This window comes from Esox lucius, chromosome 2 (genome assembly GCF_011004845.1).
Source record: "Esox lucius isolate fEsoLuc1 chromosome 2, fEsoLuc1.pri, whole genome shotgun sequence".
NCBI classification, from domain to species: domain Eukaryota; kingdom Metazoa; phylum Chordata; class Actinopteri; order Esociformes; family Esocidae; genus Esox; species Esox lucius.
Genome location: NC_047570.1, coordinates 37,866,054 through 37,888,942, shown reverse-complemented (window position 1 = coordinate 37,888,942; position 22,889 = coordinate 37,866,054). Strand labels below are relative to the sequence as shown.

The 22,889-nt window shown below is 42.4% G+C and overlaps 2 protein-coding genes across 3 annotated transcripts in view; one reads left to right on the top strand and one right to left on the bottom strand.

Annotated features, from left to right (window-relative positions):
• The window catches only part of cenpp (centromere protein P), an 80,641-nt gene extending 76,625 nt beyond the window's left edge, over positions 1-4,016 (top strand). The window contains exons 7-9 of the mRNA XM_013136292.4: positions 1,203-1,282; positions 2,133-2,224; positions 3,765-4,016. Of these exons, the coding sequence (XP_012991746.1) occupies positions 1,203-1,282; positions 2,133-2,224; positions 3,765-3,883 (291 nt within the window). The 3' untranslated portion in view covers positions 3,884-4,016. The remainder of the gene's footprint in view (positions 1-1,202; positions 1,283-2,132; positions 2,225-3,764) is intronic.
• A 172-nt stretch (positions 4,017-4,188) lies between these two features.
• Positions 4,189-21,500, bottom strand: ippk (inositol 1,3,4,5,6-pentakisphosphate 2-kinase). Of its 2 annotated transcripts, none has more exons than XM_034296158.1 (14): positions 21,258-21,500; positions 20,760-20,819; positions 20,081-20,176; positions 19,818-19,884; positions 15,361-15,485; positions 10,977-11,066; positions 10,633-10,691; positions 10,369-10,441; positions 10,025-10,153; positions 9,446-9,596; positions 9,169-9,304; positions 7,025-7,127; positions 6,761-6,840; positions 4,189-6,479 (listed from the first exon to the last, which is right to left on the bottom strand). In XM_034296158.1, exons 1-14 carry the CDS (start codon positions 21,336-21,338, stop codon positions 6,230-6,232), a joined length of 1,500 nt encoding a protein of 499 aa, XP_034152049.1. In that variant the 5' UTR covers positions 21,339-21,500; the 3' UTR covers positions 4,189-6,229. The 2 variants fall into 2 exon arrangements, with proteins under 2 accessions (XP_034152049.1, XP_034152050.1); XM_034296159.1 differs by having other exon boundaries at positions 7,025-7,124.
• Positions 21,501-22,889: the final 1,389 nt, after the last annotated feature.

Here is a 22,889-nt window from a genome sequence, read left to right as displayed (position 1 = left end):
GTCCCATCCCTCTAGCTACGCCAGTGATGTTCCAGAATTGGACATGGGTCTCTTTCCTCTGGCTACGCCAGTGATGTTCCACAATTGGACATGGGTCCCATCCCTCTAGCTACGCTATTGATGTTCCAGAATTGGACATGGGTCTCTTTCCTCTGGCTACGCCAGTGATGTTCCAGAATTGGACATGGGTCCCATCCCTTCTAGCTACGCCAGTGATGTTCCAGAATTGGACATGGGTCTCTTTCCTCTGGCTACGCCAGTGATGTTCCTGAGCAGGACATGCCTCTGCCAAATTTCCTGCTAACTATTGCCTTGTAGATTTCAATGAAGGCTTTTATTTTGAAAAGGAAAATCTGAGTGCTGCCAGCATAATATCTTGCTGCTAAAATAACACTAATTAACCCTTGTTTGGCCATCACTACCTACAGAATCATATACATGTTGAATAAGTCTTCACACATGGCCTGATGATTCCCAGCTGTCCAAAGTTCGGTTCAAAGTTTATTGATCAAATGCACTGAACTACACAGCGTCATCCTGCACAATGAAATGCTTGTGACAGGACACACAACATCTATGTAGTAAGAATTAAGAGATATATAGAGCAAAAATAAAGCAATAATATACATAACAATGTAAACTTGCAGCAATTGGTTGAGGAGCCTTATGGGCTGTGGGAAAAAATTCTGTCTGGAAGTGCATGCAACAATGCTCCGGCAGCATCTACCAGACTGCAGCAGTATGAATAGACCATAGCCTGGGTGGCTGATGTTCAGTGCTTTCCATACCACAAAATTGCAACTCCCAAAAAGGTTAATGTCAGGAATTTTTTCGATGGTACAATAAATTCAGCGGAAACGCTGGAAAGCACATTCGCTCTGAAATATCGGGCAAATGTATAACCATCATCCAATACCGATTTTTACCAGTAATCGGACGATATATCGGTGCATCACTGTCTGATGAAGTACCGTATGTCTGATGAAGTACCGTATGTCTGATAAAGTACCATATGTCTGATGAAGTACCGTATGTCTGATGAAGTACCGTATGTCTGTGCTGATTTTGGCCATTAAGGTGTCAACTGAGTATTAAAAGGACATTGGTTTAGTGGTTCATTGGTTTAGTGGTCCATTGGTTTAATGGTGACTGTTTAAATGTAATGATTTGATCTCTTATGTGTTCATCTGTCCTTTCCCCAGAAACTGTATCCTGGTGTGGTCAGCCTCCCTGGAGGCTGCAGGTCTGAGATAATGCTGATCCAGTCACCTAAGCTACCTGGGTAATAATCTGTCACACATCACCCTGACCTACTACAGACTCCTAAAACACACCTACTACAGACTCCTAAAACACACCTACTACAGACTCCTAAAACACACCTACTACAGACTCCTAAAACACACCTACTACAGATTGGTGCAGGTGTTCTCTGACTGTCAGCTAACAGGGTTGTGATTGGTCCAGGTTAGGCTTGGGTGATATCAACAATCACTGTATCGTGATAAGTGGACCTAATAACCTCGATAACAATATACAGCTTCTTTCCAAAAAAGTTGAATGTTTTTGAGGAACAGAAGCGTCCAATTTGCAGTGGTCTCTTTATTTTAACCCTTCTGTTCCTCACTCAAAACCTTCCTTTTTGACTTTTTGGGAAAGGAAAGAAAAAGGTGCAGTGGTCTTAATTTTTTCCAGAGCTGTATATTGTTATCGAGGTTATTAGGTCTACTTATCACGATATTGTGACTGTTGATAACACCCAGGTGTTCTCTGACTGTCAGCTACTACATTGTGATTGGTCCAGGTGTTCTCTGACTGTCAACTACTACATTGTGATTGGTCCAGGTGTTCTCTGACTGTCAACTACTACATTGTGATTGGTCCAGGTGTTCTCTGACTGTCAGCTAACTGCTTGTGATTGGTCCAGGTGTTCTCTGACTGTCAGCTAACTGCTTGTGATTGGCCCAGGTGTTCTCTGACTGTCAGCTAACTGCTTGTGATTGGCCCAGGTGTTCTCTGACTGTCAGCTAACTGGTTGTTTTTGGTCCAGGTGTTCTCTGACTGTCAGCTAACTGGTTGTGATTGGCCCAGGTGTTCTCTGACTGTCAGCTAACTGGTTGTTTTTGGTCCAGGTGTTCTCTGACTCTCTCCTGGACCATTGAGGTGAGCAGTGGGGGGGAAGTAACTCCTAGACTTGACCTGGTTTCCAAGATGCCAGAGCAGGGTGAGATAACGTTTCAGTCCACCACAGATCTGTCATTCAGCATACTGACATCGTTTTCTGAAGCTTGTTTTTGAGCTTTTGGAAAAACTGAAAGACAAAGTTGTGTAAAGACACAGATTGGTAATAGTACTGTTCCCCGGTCTAAAAACACAGTTTATATATTCCACAGTTCTAAGTGCTAAATTAAACAACTGTGAACTTACGAAGACTGACAAATTATAGCTAGGCAGGCATGACAATTTAGAGAGAACGGTAGTTGTCAAGCTCACTAGTAACACACCCTTATGTAGTGGCAGAAAAAAAAGAACTGTATTCTAACCAGACAGATGTTGGTATGCATGATAATTCAGAAATCTAGTAGTAACTATTAACACCAGCATTATGTAGTGGCAGCACATGTTAAAATGAACTCCAGAAATAAGAGGAGCAGCACTAACCAGAAGACCTGGGTCAGGTTTGTTAGGCCCTGTGTCTTTCTTGGTGTTGATGGCTTACAAAGCATTTAGGATGTTTTACACAGTCACTGGAGTCAGTAAAAAACATGGTTATTAACTTGTGAGTGGCCCTTAAAATACATATACAAAGCTACTAAGTGAATGATAAATGTAAAAGATTGGACGCTGCTTTTGAAAACTGTGATTTATTGAAAACCTCAAGGGTAAAAGATGTAACCAGCAAGCTTGACATTAAGCATGTGGTGTTTGAGACCGGTATCATGAGTTCAGATTCATAAGTAGTCCCCTTCAGAATTATCAGCACCCTAGGTAAATAGGAACAAAAAAGCTGTGAAAAAAATTTCATTGTTTATGAGCTTGATCTTATACTTAACAAAAACATGAATCTAACTTTTAATTGAGTTTAATTTAAATAGAACACAACTCTTCAACAAATGTTATTAAAAAAAACATGCTTCCCACAATTATTTGCACCCCTAGAAATCTTATGAACAAAATCTAATGAATGTACATTAATATTAAGATTTTACTGTTTAAAGTTGTTCTAAGTCTTAGGAAAGTCTTAAGTGGCCATCCATGCCATTCTGTTCCAATGGGGTATAAATATGAGATGACACAAGCTGAACACTCCAACATCGGAAGGGCGAGAGATCACACAAATCAGCTGAGACCACTGGTTGTTGACCTTTACATATCAGCCAATGGCTATAACAAATAGATACACATCTGAAAACCAATAATAAAGACATGTAAAACAACTGAAGCTTGTGTTGAACTTCCTGGATAAGGACATGTGTATTATGCCCCAATCTACAATAAGGAGGATTTATGTGACCAAGTTATTTTCACTCAAAGGTTGGATTCATATGAGTTTGTGACTAGGATCAAGCTGATAAACAACAATGGCTTTTTCTCACAGCCTGTAGCTCATTTACCTAGTATGGCAATAACTGTGAAGGGCACTGTTTATATAAAGTGTAGAATTTGTTTAGGCACAGTGATTTTTGTTTTCCATGCCAAGACATAATGAGAATATAAATAAATGCATATCCCGAATAGAAACTGATGTTTGCGTTGTCCTGCAGCTCTTCAGTTTGACAGCAGAATGGCGATAGAGAACGCCCCCGACGCCTTTCAGTGCCTCCTGAGGGTCCTTGGAGTGGAGGCGTCCATACAGGCTCTCATACAGTCCGTGTCAGTATGACTCCGGGCTGGGCCCCGTTCAGCTGGCAATATGTGGAACGCTAATGAACACAATCCGACCGTAGAAGTCAAGAACCCACTTGCCCGTGTTCTGTGTCATTATTTTATTCAATATAAACACCTTTTTACAACTACCCACTTCGAAGTACCTGTTAATGCCACTTGCATGTACACATTCTATCATCACATTTATATATACACTTATGTCAATATAGCATTAGTTCAAGATCTAATAAAAATAAATAATTTAAATACAAAATGCTAGACAGCAATGTCTTTGTATTTTGAAATAGTTTTTTTTTTTAATATATCTATAATGTACACGAGTGTTATATCTCACAGTGGGAGTGATTTGGGGATCGATTCGACCTGTAGCCCAGACGTCTACAGCTGACAGACAAGATGATTCCAGCCAGGCGGACCAGCAGCATTTCACCGTGAATGTTCGGGAAATGCCACTGTAGCTCTGAACGTCCGAGGTGCAGATTGAATCGAAGCCCCTACTTTTCAAAGTGTGCATTCGCAATGACATCTTATTCCCTGCATCGTGCACAACGTCAGACCTTGTGGGCTCCCTGGTAGTACACTACATTGGGCATAGGATGCCATTTAGAACGGCTGAAGTGTTGTTGGTTAACCCTGTCATTCTGACAGATTTAAATCAGTGGTTCATTTCTCTTCCTTCTTTCTAATCCAATGTTACGGTCTCTGGTTCCTGAAGAGCACCCAAACTGGAGCACTCATTTTGTCCAAAGCTCTATAGGCTCTGAACAAAACTAGTTCCCGATAATGGGGTGTTATTTAGGACACAAGCCATTAGATGTATATGGACAGTCATTTCTCTGGTATTTCAAAGGATATCTTCATTTCTTCAGGCAAGTTTCAACATTGTCAGGTGAGGGACGTTTTAGGCTTAGGGTCCTGCTCTCTGGGGGAGGACGAGAGGCTTTGGATTTTCAGTCGCTCAACACAACATGCAGACACACATTTTTTAAAGGCTGATTTTTGTGCTGAAAAAGGCACTAACACAACACAAGCCACTTTTGGCACGTGAATGAAAAGCCCAGAGCTGGTTCTGTTAGCCAATTAGTGCTGTGTAGCAGTAGCCTGTTGTAGGTAGCAGTACTCCTCAATCCTGCAATCTCCCTCTAAATACTACATAGTGCCCTATTCACCATGTAGAACACTACATTTGGCCAGAGCCTTATTAACTCCAACAGTGGCTCACTACCTAGAGAATAGAGAGCGGTTGGGGACCAGCCCTGCATCCGCTTGTATTCAGCAGAGTGCTACAAGTCCAAACCTCTCTTGGCCTCAGATAGTGAGATTGCACTTCCTGGCTGTGCTTCAAGAGACCAGCCCACAGGGTCAAAGGTGACAAGGGTTGTGTCCCAAATGCCCCTCTATTCCCCAAATAGTGCACCACTTCTGAACAGAGCCTGTGGAGAAGGGCTAATTTGGATGCATCCACTGCAATCAAAGCCCCTCATCATTCCTGCCCGACACCCCCTACATTCAGGTTAAAAAATATGGCATGAGTCTTTTGTTGTTTTTAAAGAGTTAAAGAAGATACAAGAAAATAAAATGTCTTTCTCATTCAGTCTTTGCATTTTTCATCATTGCTCTAGGGGCCACAGCAGCGGTCGGTCATGGGGGAGTAGGAGGGGCTTGGGGCGGGGTTATGGTCCAGGGAGGGAGGGTGTGGGGATAGTAGGAGGGGCTTGGGGCGGGGTAAGGGTCCAGGGAGGGTGTGGGGGTAGTGGGAGGGGTTAGAGGCCACAGCAGCAGTCGGTCGTGGGGGTAGTAGGAGGGGTTAGGGTCCCAGCGAGGGAGGGTGTGGGGGTAGTACGAGGGGATAGGGTCCCAGCGAGGGAGGGTGTGGGGGTAGTACGAGGGGATAGGGTCCCAGCGAGGGAGGGTGTGGGGGTAGTACGAGGGGATAGGGTCCCAGCGAGGGAGGGTGTGGGGGTAGTACGAGGGGTTAGGGTCCCAGCGAGGGAGGGTGTGGGGGTAGTTGGAGGGGTTAGGGTCCCAGGGAGAGAGGGTGTGGGGGTAGTACGAGGGGATAGGGTCCCAGCGAGGGAGGGTGTGGGGGTAGTTGGAGGGGTTAGGGTCCCAGCGAGGGAGGGTGTGGGGGTAGTACGAGGGGATAGGGTCCCAGCGAGGGAGGGTGTGGGGGTAGTACGAGGGGATAGGGTCCCAGCGAGGGAGGGTGTGGGGGTAGTTGGAGGGGTTAGGGTCCCAGGGAGGGAGGGTGTGGGGGTAGTACGAGGGGATTGGGTTCCAGCGAGGGAGGGTGTGGGCTACGGGTAACAGCCACCTGAAGCTACCTTGGCAGAGGGAGTGGTTAAACAGGATGGAACACCAGAGTACAGTCTTCTCGGTCCCGGCCCAGGAAGAGGCCGGGATTGGTTAGTTCCAGGTTGTCTACTTCCTGGTGGTTGGGCTGAGTGCTTCTCAGGTAGTAGTTCAGTATCTTGGCGTCCAGCCTGCTCTGGTGAGGGATGCTGTCATAGGGTTTAGGGTCCAGGTCCAGGATGGACACGGAGTAGGAGAAGCGAGGCTTGGCAGGTTGGATCTCCAGGTTTTGGTCCAACCTGTTGAAGACCACACATAAGGTCCAGCTGAACCAGGTCTTTCCATAACAAGGACACAGCTGGCAGTTTACTACTTAAAAAAAAACTGGTGAAAACACACTTCAACTCTTATTTGTGCGTTACCATACTTGACAAGAGGTCCACAGCTACTGTACGCCACGGCAAATTAAGAGAAGTGTGGAAAGTATATTTAAGTCTGAGCTTAAGTGTAGGGTTATAAGTAAGGATTATGATGAGGTTATTTTTAGTGTGTGTTATACAGCCAACACGTTAGTTCTCACCCATCATCCTCTCCACAGGGTGCTATGGCGATCATGATGGAGCAGTCCTTGGCTGTCATGGCAACTCGGTACTGATGGACCTGAGGGCACCAACCATATAAGACATCTGATTTAGTTCACCTCATTATACTGCTTCTCAGAGAAACACCCCCTTGTCAAAGCGATCTGACATCTTAAGACATGACTAAGAATAACATTTACATAAATAATGTGGTGACAATGTAGGTTTATGTCGTTATAGGTCACAGTTCTAAGACAACTGACCTTTCCAACTGCATATTCGATGGAGCCATCGTCTTCGGCTGGACAGTTCTGGACCTTCTCCAGGAAGCTCTCGTCGTACGGGCCGTCTATCTGCAGTCGACTTCTGGGGGCAGGACAGAACAGCTGGAACACGACCACGGAAGACAATGCTGCACTCACGTAAATCATACTCAGTTTGCGGAGGCCTGTTTCATGCTCCGTTTATATCAGGTGGACATTACACAGCTCCCTGAACAGGGCAGTCACAGAATATAAGAGGGGCAGAACTCATCAACACAAAGTACCACCAGCTAACAATATCAAATGAACGATGTATGTTGTAAGCACAGGATCCTGTTCATTACGACGCATGTAGATGTATGTAGATGTTGAGTGGTCTGCGACAGTTCCAGGTCCACACATGCCACCTAGTGGTGTGCCGAAGGTGTTATAATGCCAAATGAGTTCCGTGTGTCACTGTCCTAAGTAAGATGCATCGATACCAGGCCGAGTACGGGGACTTATATTTGGGTACTTGCCGATACCGACACCAAGTACTCAAAGCTGCACTAGGTAGGATTTTGTCAGTAAAAAAAAAAAAAAAACGTTTTTTTCCCCCCTATAAACATGTTGTGGACCGGGTTCTGGTGTTTCCACGATTCTCGTCTTTTCACGTGATGGAAAAAAGTATTTTATCGCCACGTATGTTGATAGTTATTGTTTCAATGTCGTTCACAAATGAAAGAAAAGCTGTTGTTGAGCCATGAAATGAAACGGCTTTGTCAGTGTAAAGTTCATCTTCAGTCTGGCTAGCAATTGCTCAATTCATATGACTTTTCCAAGTAGTAAGATTCTAGGCCTATTTCAGGCCAATAAGCTACTAAAATGGCCAGAGGCAAAAGCCATAAAGTTCACTGATGCTATTTGTGTTGGAAGTAAACTTAATAAGAAATGTTAGTCATTTTAACACAATGCTTAACAGTGTCTAGCGAAATATTCACACAAGGCGTGATGTTAATGCGTGACAAAATGATCTAATGTCGAGACGCAATTTTATGACAAGTTAGTGTCCCCCAATCAGTCCCAATACTTGCATACAGTGTCTGAAATAAACCTTTTGGTTCACCTGACAAGGGGAAAAATCCACCAGCCAAAATGTTTTACTGGCCAAAATCATTTCCTTTTCGTGTCATTGTATACATTAATTTCAGTACATTTCATTGAGAGAATAAGGTATTTTGTTGAATACAACATTTTGATTTCCAATGACAAAGGAGTTGTTTCTGCTTTTATCTTCAGCATTCTGGCCACTCACAGAACGACTCGTCGCCTCAGCATCGTACTGTAACCAGCCTCTTGAAACTTCTTCATCTCCAAACCTCCAATTCTCAGAAAATGTGATGCTAGAAACATTTTATGTATTGCAATAATTTCATCCCTTTACATCAGTCTCTCTTCCTTGTCAATTTAAGATTATTTCACAATAATTATTTAACATAATTCCCTAATTATTCCCCCTAAATTAATCATTCTTTAAAACTGTTCATGAATCACCTCCAAGATTTATAACACTATCTCTCTCCAAACCTAACGAGCAAAAGTAAATTAACAACCATAACATCAAAAATCAGATTTTCTTTATATTAGAAAGGTTCTCTACACTAACTTACTCGAGCTCTAACCATTTTCAACGTGCTCCACCTTAATATTCTTATATAATGTATTATTTAAATAGTCATTACTTATTTTACTCCACATAGATTTTCCTATATAAACAATAAAACCCATCGCAGGCTTTTATTTTGAAAGTAAAATACGAAAACCGGAGGTTCTGCCCTGGTACCATTAGCATACTCTCTGACCTGTGTTGTGTCTAACGATGTTTGATCAAATTGCTTATGTTAAATTGATTGTTTTTCCACCTCTTGAGCTTGTATTCTACCTGTAATTGCTGACACCTCCGTCTTTCTGCTCTGCCAATCTGAGTTCTATATTTATATTATACTTATGCGTCCAGAGGCGACACAACCATCGAGTTTCACTTAACGTTTCCGTGACATGGTATCAGCACGGCACATTTAGTATGAGTACAAGTACATGAGCCCAGTATCAGCGCATCCCTAACTAGCAGTAACAAAGTACTTTAAAGGCAACGGTCCCCCTACCTCTCTTTGGGGAAGTCCTGCAGATGTTGCTCCACTCTTCTGAACAGGGGGTTCAACCCTTCAATGTCTAAATTGTCATGCATCTGAGTCCCCAGGATTTTTGCCAAGACACAATCTTTGGGTAAACAGTGGTTACCTGATATGAACAAAAAATAAGTTCAAACACTCAGCTTGCGTGTGTTGGCTTCTTCCTTTTTCAAAGTAATCTAATATCTTGGTAACATCATCCAATATGATGAGCCGATCAGCCTCCTTCTCTAGGACAGCCGTGTCTCACCATTCCATAGCAAGTCCCTGTGTAGGATGCTGGCTTCACAGGTCACCCTGCCCTCAGGTAAGTGCGTCTTCCTCGGCTCCACAGTTCGAGGACAGTCCCAGGAGCTGAGCAGAGCACTCATGAGCACCTGTATCAACTCATTCAGAACCACCTGGGGTCAAAAATGGAAATTATCAGAAGAAAATACTGAACGTTAGAAATCAGTCAAGTACAGAACTAATGCATTTAGGTGAGGGACCCACTTGAGCTTGTGGCTAACTAATCAGGACTGAGTTCCAAAAGCACCAAATAGAAATAAGCTGAAACCCAGATAGACCATGTGGACTTTTCAATTAAAGAGCCAATCCAGTCACCATCAAGATCTAGAATCTGCTGCCAGTCCCACCGTGAAATAAACTAATTTGTTCAGGAGACAGTGACAACCCCCTGAAATCACTGCATCCTCAGAAGTGTCTGAGGTCACATTCAGGTGTGGTCTCTGAGAGATTCAGGAGATGCTTGGTCATTTGAAGGGGGGGGGGGGCAACTAGCTCACCTGTGATGTTCTACAGAGAAGAAACAAAAAGAGAGCATACAAACCTTACTGGCCTGATGTCCGTTGATTAGGCTACCACTCGGCAGGAAGTACGGTCGTAGATGCTGGGCCAGCTCGTCCAGATCCTGCAGCACATCTGCGTCATCTTTACAGCTGTAAATGCACTCTCCGCCCTGGACGTGAGGCCAACACACAACAAATCACCTGTTACTCCAGTCAATCAATGCCCTCGAACTCAGCTCTGCTGCTTTAATACAGCTGAACTGAAATTAAAACTATGCCTGTAACCTAATCACCGACATGGGTCTTTCGTATCAGTTACACTCAAGTCATTCGGCCGACCTGAGTATTTAGACACACAGTAATGGGATAGAGACACTGGACACACCTTGAAGATTTTGAAGTTATTTTGTGGTTCCTCTATCAAGTGTTTGATGGCTAGGTACATTCTCTGCTTGTTCCTGGGCACAGAGACGTTAGCCATGGTTAACATCAATCTGCAGTCAAACTGTGGTCATCTCAACTGGCATTAAAGCAACTGCATCAGATCCGAGCAACTACCGAGTGTGAGTGAAATACTTTCCATTTTAAACCGCCGTTAAAATGAGACTCGGCAGTGATCAGGACCCAGAAGGGGTGTGTTGTTACATACCCGGAGAACAGGTCCAGCGGACAGTACCGACTCAGCCGTTTCCACTTCCCACTGGCTAACTGTTCAGACAGGAGAGAACCGCTCAGTCTCATGTCTCTACCATGAGCACTGTCACAACCCCACCACTAGGGGGCAGACTGATAACAATGAACCTTAACAACGACAAACAAACGCCTACTAGAATATTTCCTAAATCCCTGTAATCTTTTGTATGGTCAAAACAAGCAGACATGTGGGTTAACTTGATCCTTTTCATTTCTGAGTAAAAAAAAAGCCCTCAGGGTTGAGACCAATGTAGTGCTACTGGTCTGACCAGGTTCAGTAGTAAAACACTGACAACTCACCTTAAAATGTTGATGCATACAAAACCGGCACACCTTGCTTTTGATTTCTTTTGTAACATGCCTAGAGGATGGTAGAAATCCACATTTGGGCTGGAAAAACAACATGAAAATAACATAAGACTAGAATGACTGGGTCACAGTGGGCAGCCTGCTAAATGAACGGCGCTGATGAATCGATTACACCAAGCGATTCGTCGGAGCTCAACACACACATCTTTCTTTACCCACCATCACTGAATGGCCTCATGACTCTGACTCACCCTTCACTTGAGACCCTTTCAGTTACCAATTACCAAACCTTTTATAAAGCTTCAACTATTAGCAGTCATGACAGTGTATGTGGGGATATTTACAGTCAGGTTTATATAAACCATTTATTTATTTACCTTGGGTTTAAGGCCGGGTGTCTCTGTAAAGCACTTAGTGACAACTGCTGTTGTAAAAAGGGCTTTATAAATACATCTGATTGATTGATTGATTGATCATTGTCCAGTGATTTCAGAAACCGGTTCTGTTTTTTCTAACTCAATAAGCATATTTAGTTACATCCTAAGATTATAAAGTGGTGAACAGAAGAAGACAGCTGGCCAACCAGAACATAGGTGGGTCAGAGACTATGACTATGTAGAGTGGAGGTCTGTGTTGTCATGTACCTTAATCTCTATGCAGAGTGGAGGTCTGTGTTGTCATGTACCTTAATCTCTATGCAGAGTGGAGGTCGGTGTTGTCATGTACCTTAATCTCTATGCAGAGTGGAGGTCGGTGTTGTCATGTACCTTAATCTCTATGCAGAGTGGAGGTCGGTGTTGTCATGTACCTTAATCTCTATGCAGAGTGGAGGTCTGTGGTGTCATGTACCTTAATCTCTATGCAGAGTGGAGGTCTGTGTTGTCATGTACCTTAATCTCTATGCAGAGTGGAGGTCTGTGGTGTCATGTACCTTAATCTCTATGCAGAGTGGAGGTCGGTGTTGTCATGTACCTTAATCTCTATGCAGAGTGGAGGTCGGTGTTGTCATGTACCTTAATCTCTATGCAGAGTGGAGGTCTGTGTTGTCATGTACCTTAATCTCTATGCAGAGTGGAGGTCTGTGGTGTCATGTACCTTAATCTCTATGCAGAGTGGAGGTCTGTGTTGTCATGTACCTTAATCTCTATGCAGAGTGGAGGTCGGTGTTGTCATGTACCTTAATCTCTATGCAGAGTGGAGGTCGGTGTTGTCATGTACCTTAATCTCTATGTAGAGTGGAGGTCGGTGTTGTCATGTACCTTAATCTCTATGCAGAGTGGAGGTCGGTGTTGTCATGTACCTTAATCTCTATGCAGAGTGGAGGTCGGTGTTGTCATGTACCTTAATCTCTATGCAGAGTGGAGGTCGGTGTTGTCATGTACCTTAATCTCTATGCAGAGTGGAGGTCTGTGGTGTCATGTACCTTAATCTCTATGCAGAGTGGAGGTCTGTGTTGTCATGTACCTTAATCTCTATGCAGAGTGGAGGTCTGTGTTGTCATATACCTTAATCTCTATGCAGAGTGGAGGTCTGTGTTGTCATGTACCTTAATCTCTATGCAGAGTGGAGGTCTGTGTTGTCATGTACCTTAATCTCTATGCAGAGTGGAGGTCTGTGTTGTCATGTACCTTAATCTCTATGCAGAGTGGAGGTCTGTGTTGTCATGTACCTTAATCTCTATGCAGAGTGGAGGTCTGTGGTGTCATGTACCTTAATCTCTATGCAGAGTGGAGGTCTGTGTTGTCATGTACCTTAATCTCTATGCAGAGTGGAGGTCTGTGGTGTCATGTACCTTAATCTCTATGCAGAGTGGAGGTCTGTGTTGTCATGTACCTTAATCTCTATGCAGAGTGGAGGTCTGTGTTGTCATGTACCTTAATCTCTATGCAGAGTGGAGGTCTGTGTTGTCATGTACCTTAATCTCTATGCAGAGTGGAGGTCTGTGTTGTCATGTACCTTAATCTCTATGCAGAGTGGAGGTCTGTGGTGTCATGTACCTTAATCTCTATGTAGAGTGGAGGTCGGTGTTGTCATGTACCTTAATCTCTATGCAGAGTGGAGGTCTGTGTTGTCATGTACCTTAATCTCTATGCAGAGTGGAGGTCTGTGTTGTCATGTACCTTAATCTCTATGCAGAGTGGAGGTCGGTGTTGTCATGTACCTTAATCTCTATGCAGAGTGGAGGTCTGTGTTGTCATGTACCTTAATCTCTATGCAGAGTGGAGGTCTGTGTTGTCATATACCTTAATCTCTATGCAGAGTGGAGGTCTGTGTTGTCATGTACCTTAATCTCTATGCAGAGTGGAGGTCTGTGGTGTCATGTACCTTAATCTCTATGCAGAGTGGAGGTCTGTGTTGTCATGTACCTTAATCTCTATGCAGAGTGGAGGTCTGTGTTGTCATATACCTTAATCTCTATGCAGAGTGGAGGTCTGTGTTGTCATGTACCTTAATCTCTATGCAGAGTGGAGGTCGGTGTTGTCATGTACCTTAATCTCTATGCAGAGTGGAGGTCTGTGTTGTCATGTACCTTAATCTCTATGCAGAGTGGAGGTCTGTGTTGTCATATACCTTAATCTCTATGCAGAGTGGAGGTCTGTGTTGTCATGTACCTTAATCTCTATGCAGAGTGGAGGTCGGTGTTGTCATGTACCTTAATCTCTATGCAGAGTGGAGGTCGGTGTTGTCATGTACCTTAATCTCTATGCAGAGTGGAGGTCGGTGTTGTCATGTACCTTAATCTCTATGCAGAGTGGAGGTCTGTGGTGTCATGTACCTTAATCTCTATGCAGAGTGGAGGTCTGTGTTGTCATGTACCTTAATCTCTATGCAGAGTGGAGGTCGGTGTTGTCATGTACCTTAATCTCTATGCAGAGTGGAGGTCGGTGTTGTCATGTACCTTAATCTCTATGCAGAGTGGAGGTCTGTGTTGTCATGTACCTTAATCTCTATGCAGAGTGGAGGTCTGTGTTGTCATGTACCTTAATCTCTATGCAGAGTGGAGGTCTGTGGTGTCATGTACCTTAATCTCTATGCAGAGTGGAGGTCGGTGTTGTCATGTACCTTAATCTCTATGCAGAGTGGAGGTCGGTGTTGTCATGTACCTTAATCTCTATGCAGAGTGGAGGTCTGTGTTGTCATGTACCTTAATCTCTATGCAGAGTGGAGGTCTGTGGTGTCATGTACCTTAATCTCTATGCAGAGTGGAGGTCTGTGTTGTCATGTACCTTAATCTCTATGCAGAGTGGAGGTCGGTGTTGTCATGTACCTTAATCTCTATGCAGAGTGGAGGTCGGTGTTGTCATGTACCTTAATCTCTATGTAGAGTGGAGGTCGGTGTTGTCATGTACCTTAATCTCTATGCAGAGTGGAGGTCGGTGTTGTCATGTACCTTAATCTCTATGCAGAGTGGAGGTCGGTGTTGTCATGTACCTTAATCTCTATGCAGAGTGGAGGTCTGTGGTGTCATGTACCTTAATCTCTATGCAGAGTGGAGGTCTGTGTTGTCATGTACCTTAATCTCTATGCAGAGTGGAGGTCTGTGTTGTCATATACCTTAATCTCTATGCAGAGTGGAGGTCTGTGTTGTCATGTACCTTAATCTCTATGCAGAGTGGAGGTCTGTGTTGTCATGTACCTTAATCTCTATGCAGAGTGGAGGTCTGTGTTGTCATGTACCTTAATCTCTATGCAGAGTGGAGGTCTGTGTTGTCATGTACCTTAATCTCTATGCAGAGTGGAGGTCTGTGGTGTCATGTACCTTAATCTCTATGCAGAGTGGAGGTCTGTGTTGTCATGTACCTTAATCTCTATGCAGAGTGGAGGTCTGTGTTGTCATGTACCTTAATCTCTATGCAGAGTGGAGGTCTGTGTTGTCATGTACCTTAATCTCTATGCAGAGTGGAGGTCTGTGTTGTCATGTACCTTAATCTCTATGCAGAGTGGAGGTCTGTGTTGTCATGTACCTTAATCTCTATGCAGAGTGGAGGTCTGTGTTGTCATGTACCTTAATCTCTATGCAGAGTGGAGGTCTGTGGTGTCATGTACCTTAATCTCTATGTAGAGTGGAGGTCGGTGTTGTCATGTACCTTAATCTCTATGCAGAGTGGAGGTCTGTGTTGTCATGTACCTTAATCTCTATGCAGAGTGGAGGTCTGTGTTGTCATGTACCTTAATCTCTATGCAGAGTGGAGGTCGGTGTTGTCATGTACCTTAATCTCTATGCAGAGTGGAGGTCTGTGTTGTCATGTACCTTAATCTCTATGCAGAGTGGAGGTCTGTGTTGTCATGTACCTTAATCTCTATGCAGAGTGGAGGTCTGTGTTGTCATGTACCTTAATCTCTATGCAGAGTGGAGGTCTGTGGTGTCATGTACCTTAATCTCTATGCAGAGTGGAGGTCGGTGTTGTCCAAAGCAGCAACAGGAGGACAGCTGGGTGAGGTTAGGAAGACACAAGGCACATCCACTGAACGTATCCATCACTTTGTCACAACGCGACTCTGCCATGACACAGAACACACAGACAGTGGTTATAACACACATTATAAGACACTCATTACCATGCCCAGGCATCCACGATAACACACTATTACACAATTCAGGACAACACGCCATGACACATTCAGGACAACATTCAACAGACTGGAATGTTCCCCCATTTTTTACTTTATTCCCAGTTTGAGCCGTCAAACCGCTATGATACTTTGTTAAGTCTGAAGGTGGAAAAAGTTCAAGTCATCACTTGCCGTTGGCAGGTTGTAAAAGACTGAAATCAACTCAAATCACATCTGAATCTTATTGTGGATAAAAGCTCTGCACTGAACTGTAGAGAGAGAGAAAACCCACTGTCCCATAAATCCATATTAGCATCTTGTTATTGTAAACAGCCACATTCAAACATTGATTTATGTCAGTGGAAAACAACAGTGTGCAGAGACATCATCCAGAAAAAGTTTCTGATGTAACAGGCACTGGGATTTTTTCATAACGTCGGTTAATCATCAATTACCAAGGCAACGCTAATCTGACAAACAGTTCTCTGTAACAAAACATCTCTGACCTTTAGAGAATATGCATCCTCTCGCTAAACACCCGGACACTTCATCCCATTTGTTTGGTGTACACTCTGAACTGCTGCTCATCGTCCTCCATATGGTCCTGAACCCTGACACTTTAAATCTCTACTTTAACAACAAACTATAGACTCTGCTTTAATTCAGGGGGCCTGCGTGTGCATTTTGGTTTCACTACTTTGAAATTACTGAAAATTACTACAATTACAGTAAATTGTATTACTAACTACTGAATTACTTTTTATGCAGTCCCCCTACTTTCAGATCAACAAAGGTTGTGAAAGAATAATATAATGATAAAATTAAGCAATTAATGTTTAGTATTTGGTTTTGTTTCTTTTCATGCAATGACGGCCTGGTTTCTGGCCTACTGGTTTCCCACCAGACATTGGCTATCGTCATGGTGATTCTCTGCCAGGGCTGAACTGCAGGAATCTTCAGTTGTTTGTTTTGGAGAAAAAAAAAGTATGAAAATGTATGTTCCCTCTACTCATTCACTCTCAATAAGACCGGGTGCGAAGAAACATCTTCAGCAAATGAAAACCTATGTTTGGGACTGTAAGGCTGCATGATAAAACACCATCCAATGAGTTGAGGCATTTGCTTGTACTTTAGCTGACACGTTTTTTTTGTTAGAGACAGGTGAGCTAGTTGGCAACTATATCTTCCCGAAACAGAACACCCACTAATTTCACAGATATGGTGTGGATCCTGGGCAGTTCCTTTTTACCTCCTCACTTTCCTCTTTCCATCTCATACATGCTAATCTATCTCATCTGTCCACCAAACCCATTTCCAGAATGCTGCAGGCACTTTTACAAACAGTAACCTGGCCATCCTGTTTTTTATGCTAACTAGTGGTTTTCCAACCTTGCAGTGTGACCTCTGTAGATTTCCTGGAAAAGGTTCTTTACTGGGGTTTGTTTTGTCCTTCATTATAGTGGGCATCATTCAATACGCCATCAGGCCTTTTGTGATGCCTGAGGTCAGCATTGTTTTGCTCCTTTTTAAAGATGCTCCAAACTGTTGTTTTTTTACAGTCCTAAGGGACTGGCTGTTACTGATCATTCAGCCTCCTAACGGGTTCTTGAAATTTAATTTAGGTCCTCATGTTGACAGACGGTGGACTCCAAAGGCAAATGCAAAGCTTAGAATCAAGACTAGAAATCAGCTGGTCTCTTATTAGATTCTACTTTGTCATTGAACAGTACGAGTACAGTACAACAAAAGGGTGATGTAACGGAACACATTTGACCCATCATTGTACACCAAGACCCTCAAATACAGTTGTGCTCAAAAGTTTGCATACCCCTTGGAGAATTGGCAATATATGTACCATTTGTAAAGAAAACATGAGTGAGCAGGCAAAACATATTTTATTTCTGATGGGATTCACATTCAACTGTAGGTCATAAAAGAATGGCACAATCATAAAACAAAACATGGCAACAAAGAAAGAAAATGTACTGACCCCTGTTCCCCCCCCCCCCGCAAAGAAACATCAGTGAGCCACTGCCATGCTTCAAAGAGGGGATGGTATTTTATTCACTATAGGCCTTGTTGACCCTTCTCCAAACATAGCGCTTATGGTTGTGACCATAAAGCTCTATTTTGGTCTCGTCACTCAAATTAGTGTGCCAGAATCTGTGAGGCATGTCTAGGTGTTGTCGGGCATATTGTAACCAAGCTTTTTTCTGATATTGGTGCAGTAAAGGCTTTCTGGGAACTCGATCATGCAGCTCATTTCTGTTCAAGTATCATCGTATTGTGCTCCTTGAAACAACCACACCGTCTTTTTCCAGAGCAGCCAGTGTTTCTCCTGAGGTTACCGGAGGGCTTTTCTTTGTATCCTGAACAATTCTTCTGGCAGTTTTGGCTGAAATCTTTCTTGGGTCTACCTGACCTTGGCTTGGTATCAAGAGATCCCAGAATTGAACAGTACTGACTGGCATTTACAAGGCTTTGGATATCTTTTTATATCCTTTTCCATCTTTATAAAGTTCCATTACCTTGTTACGCAAGTCTTTTGACAGTTCTTTTCTGCTCCCCATTGCTCAGTGTCTCTGTATAAACAGTCAATTTAAAAAGCCACAGGTGTGAAAAATTCACTTTTAATAGCCATTTTCATCTGTGTGTCTGTAACAAGGTCAAACATTCAAGGGTATGTAAACTTTTGATCAGGGCCATTTGGGTGATTTCTATTATCATTGCGATTTAAAAGGAGCCAAACAACTATGTGATAATAAATGGCTTCATATGATCACTATCCTTAAATAAGTTTTTTTTACATAAGTCATATATTCAAAAATCAATTCAAAAATTTAAAATTTCTACCAGGGTATGCAAACTTATGAGCACAATTGTAAATGCTGAGGATATATAATTTCTCCCCCATGAGGATAAGAAGCCTACTGGCCATGCAGGAGAAGCCTGTGGACCAGGATGGAACTAGGCCAACATTTTTCAAATTCTCAATACAGTTCACTTCAAGTGTAGACTGTTCATTTCACAGAGGCATTTCTTAATAGAAAAAAAGCATATATTGACCGATAAGATCTCAAAAGCTCCTGCATTGTTCAGCACCCATCATTTACTAGGTTCTGACCAATCAACTTCACCAGCCTCTCTGTGGACAATGAAAAAATATTTTCCGATATTGTGGGCTGGGTTGAAATTCTCCAGTGTAGAGTGGTAACACTCCTGGCTCCATAAACATGAGTTTCTGCACCAGAGACCGGGGTTCAATACCCATCACCACCCTCAATGTCTCTGCTTCACCTGTATCCCTCTAATTTTACAGTCAACAGAAGCCATCCACAAAGAAAGTACTAGATAGAAAGGGAAGAAATACATTTTGACTTAAATACAGTAACACGCATTTCAGAACAGCACTGGAGTTCCCCAAAGATGTGTGCTCTCACCAATTACTGTACCTCCAATGTGTTATTTAACTAATCAAATTTACAGGTGACACCACGTCAATCTCATCAGCGATGGTGATGTTTCATGTACCGTGGAGAGGTCAACCAACCGGTGGTCTGGTTTAAAATGATCTGAAACTAAACACAGAAAAAACTCCCTGGAGGTGGGGGCTGATCTCACCCTTGAGATTGCTCAGCTTTTGTTTGCCTGAATCATTCAAATTTCATTCAAACATCCATCATATCCCAAAACCTCAGGTGGGAGGACATCACAGCAGAATCCCAGCTGTGACAAGGGGGATCACGTACAAGCTTTAGAAGAGTTTAAAATGAGGCCATACATAAAAAATAGGTAACCATCCACTTTGAAGTAACACATCAGGCTTGGTATCCCAGACAGGTTGTGTGCATGTCTACAAAGCTCCTTCAATGTACAATCTCCATTGTGTTTTAATCCAAAACTAGGCTGAAAGTGTCGTTTTTATACATTCTACAGTTGTTCATTAGGCCAGCCTTTAATTAATAAAAAACTAAATAGTATTATTAGTTCTTACTGGATACATGGACACACACCTACATGTGCAATACCAGTCAAAACAGTTTGGACACACCTAGTCATAGTTTTGATGTCTTCACTATTACCCTACAATGTGGAAAATAGTCACACAAAAGAAATAGCGTTGAATGACTAGGTGTCCAAACTTGACAGGTGATGTAAATAGCCGTGCTGTCACCGTTAATGATAACAACACACACACCCCCACCCACCCACCCACCCAATGAATTCCACAAAATGTGTGTTGAGTCATATTCAAATGTTTAAAAGATTTACACCTACCTGGCCTCTCCCGCTGAACTTTTAATGACAGTTGGCGGACAAAGTCTATTGGGAGCTTCACTGCCTCCTGTACAAACAAAGTTGTACTGAATAAATTATCGACCAATTTATTAATCTATATCTTACAAAACCATACCAACAAACAAGAACTGGTCATAACTTTTGAAAAGTATTTTTCATGTTTTAGTCAAAACATATACATGATAGTGAAGAAGGTCCTATGTGTTACAAAGTATGGTTAGGACATAAGTACTGTATCTTACACCATTGTGGACAAATTTCTCCCCAAGCAGTGGCTTCATCACATTTTTACTATAGTCTACTATGTTCTGAATGTGGCGGAATGCTTGTTCAGTTGTCTGCAAGAAAAGGAAATAAAACAGACATTCATGCAAAAGTTATGTTGCTGTGACATTCCTGGAATGTTCACTGTTTGTTTTCATAGCAACAGAATGTGGCTTTAACTGGCTTGGTTGCTAAAAGTGGTCAATGAAAAAGCCACTAACCCGAAGCTGGACCTTTAAGGGCTTTTTTCCCACATGTAAATACACAGGCTCTGCTTTCCCTTCCACAATTGAAAAAAATGCTAAACTGATCTGTATCAAGAAACATCATCTTCCTTCTTTTCCTTGCCAGGGTCCCACAACTAGAGTAGATTTTTGTAACATTTATTTTCCAACTTTTTATTATAACAAAATGAAATCCAAAGCAATCAAAAGGAGTTGGAGTACTTCTTCAACCATGACACTAAACTGAACGCAGCGACCTGAATAAACCATTACTCGACAATTATTTATTATTGACATGTTAGCACTATTGTATATATAATGAACATGGTGGTACATTTTGATACTAAGCTAGGTCTGGCACGGTATGGTTGCAATCGTAATGAACATAGAAGTAAACTGACGGGACATATTTTAAAGGACAGGATTTTCTAACCTTGTGGGAGTTTTCGTCATCTTCTGTTGAGTACTTTAGGAGCCGAAGGACTCTGGCGTGCTGGACAGAAGAGGAGAATTGTTAAGAACAACAACATTAGGAATCCTTTTAAAGAAGAATGACAAGTTACATGGCGAATTAAAAATATGGTGTAGTTTTTGGCAAGGTTAAAGTTAGCTATCTAGATTACCAGTTTAATTACCAAAGCACCAGACAGGCAGATACGTTTAGCCAACGTTAACTACGACGCTAGCCTGATGATGTTTTTGCTAGCAACTGGTGTGGAAAAAGACCCCCAAGAATCAGACAGAGAGTACTCCCAGGCAAACAATCTTCTAACAAATAAAGCCAACAAGAATTCACTTTCCATATGTTTTCAATAACGACCCGAAAAACTAATCATTCGCAATCATCTCACTAATGTTAGTTAGGTACATAATTATGCTAGCTACCAAGATTGTAGCTACTGACCTAGCTAGTTAGCTAACGTTAGCTCACCTGAACATGAGAAACCACTAGGCTTTTGTTGCCCTCCCCGTGGTATTTCCAGTCGTTCTCGTCCATTTTATCCAGTTCCATAACACAACTGTACGCAGGCAAATTAATCTCTGTTGCTCCAAAATCCAGCAACTTTCCAAGGCCAACACAACACAAGTTTATAGGCTTAAACACTATTTTCAGCTACTGACATCAGACTGACACCAAATATACTTTATACACCGACAAACAGCTACTACCGCTTTCTGGAGGATGTCCCTCCCACTTTCATCATATTGGCCAGATGTTTTTAGATGTGATTTTCATTGGATAGTTTCAGCCAGGCGTCACGTGAGACTTCTGAAGATATTTTCAGCAGCCAATCCAGAGAGGATGGAAAACTTCCTTTCGGCCAATCATACTTCTTCCAGGACCCAGGGAGAACTTTCTTATTATGTAATATTTGACAGATGAATTGTGCCTCCTGTATTGTTAGTTTACATTCCAATCAGATTATTTTATTCAAATAATAATACAATAGTTCTACAGCATAACATTATAAGAAGAAATGCAAATATATATTCAGTAGGCTGTTAGAGAACCTTTGAGATGTATGAAATATTTATGGTTGTGCAATATAGCTATTTAAATAGTATTCTATCCCACACTGTTCCTCCCCCTTGAAAGTCACACTGTTGTTGTGACAACATTTTTAAAAAATTTGGGGATATTACAGATGTATACCTTGGAGTTTACCTAAAACAATGTATTTCCCTGAATATTGTACTGCTTTTGACCAGAAGCCTATGTACAGATTATAGCAGAAATCAACTCCCATTCAGCCCATCCAATGCCCTTGTCCAACAGCCATGAAAAGATGATGTGGACAGTAACGTGATACACCAGTCATTGTCTATATTGTTCACCGTTAAATATGTCATTGGTGTCAATACTGCTATCCCTTCAGGGAAAAACATGTCAACAAAAGTCTGTGTACGAAATGTTAATAACACTTACCTAGGGCTATGTCTCAAAACGCCTCCTACTCCCTATGCATTTCATTACTGTATCTGTGCTCTGGTTAAAAGTGGTGCACTGCGGCACTTAGGCAATAGTGTGCCATTTTGGACTAAAGCCGAAATGCATGAGAAGGTTGGTATCAGGCACTCCTGACTGCCTTGTGGGGTTTCGTGAATTCTCATGCATTTCCCAAAACATCTAGGCTTCCCAGTAATTTGTTGGTCTCTACTATTACTGCTTATTTCCCAGATTTTTTCAGACTAGGATTTCCTTTAAAAACACAAATTTAAGACCCAGATATTGAAAACACTCAGAGGGCATCAGACATTTTTGGAAAATGCGCCTGGACTGCGCTGGGTGAGAGGCTGGGGGGGGGGGGGGGTAAACCAAACATACCAAATGAAAGACACACCCCCCTTATCTAGTCTCAGATTCTAGAAATATTATGGTCAAAAGCTATTTATGTGTGTAGAGAAGGAAAAGGGGTCCCATTTGAAACGCAACTAGGGCTGCACGATATATCGTTTCAACATCAACATTGGCAATAGTCACATCACAGAACGTGCGATTTAGTAAGGTAAACATATATCAGTCTACAATATATTTTTTCAAATGGAAAACCAGCATTATATA

What these genes read in the sequence shown, in the direction of transcription:
- ippk (XM_034296158.1), bottom strand. Translation starts at nt 21,338, where the DNA reads ATGGAACTGGATAAAATGGACGAGAACGACTGGAAATACCACGGGGAG. An exon ending in CACTCTGCATAGAGATTAAG is followed by an intron (nt 11,067 to 15,360) that starts GTACATGACACC and finishes TTGTTTTTCCAG; the next exon opens with CCCAAATGTGGATTTCTACC. An exon ending in CAGGACTTCCCCAAAGAGAG is followed by an intron (nt 7,128 to 9,168) that starts GTAGGGGGACCG and finishes TCCTGCCCCCAG; the next exon opens with AAGTCGACTGCAGATAGACG.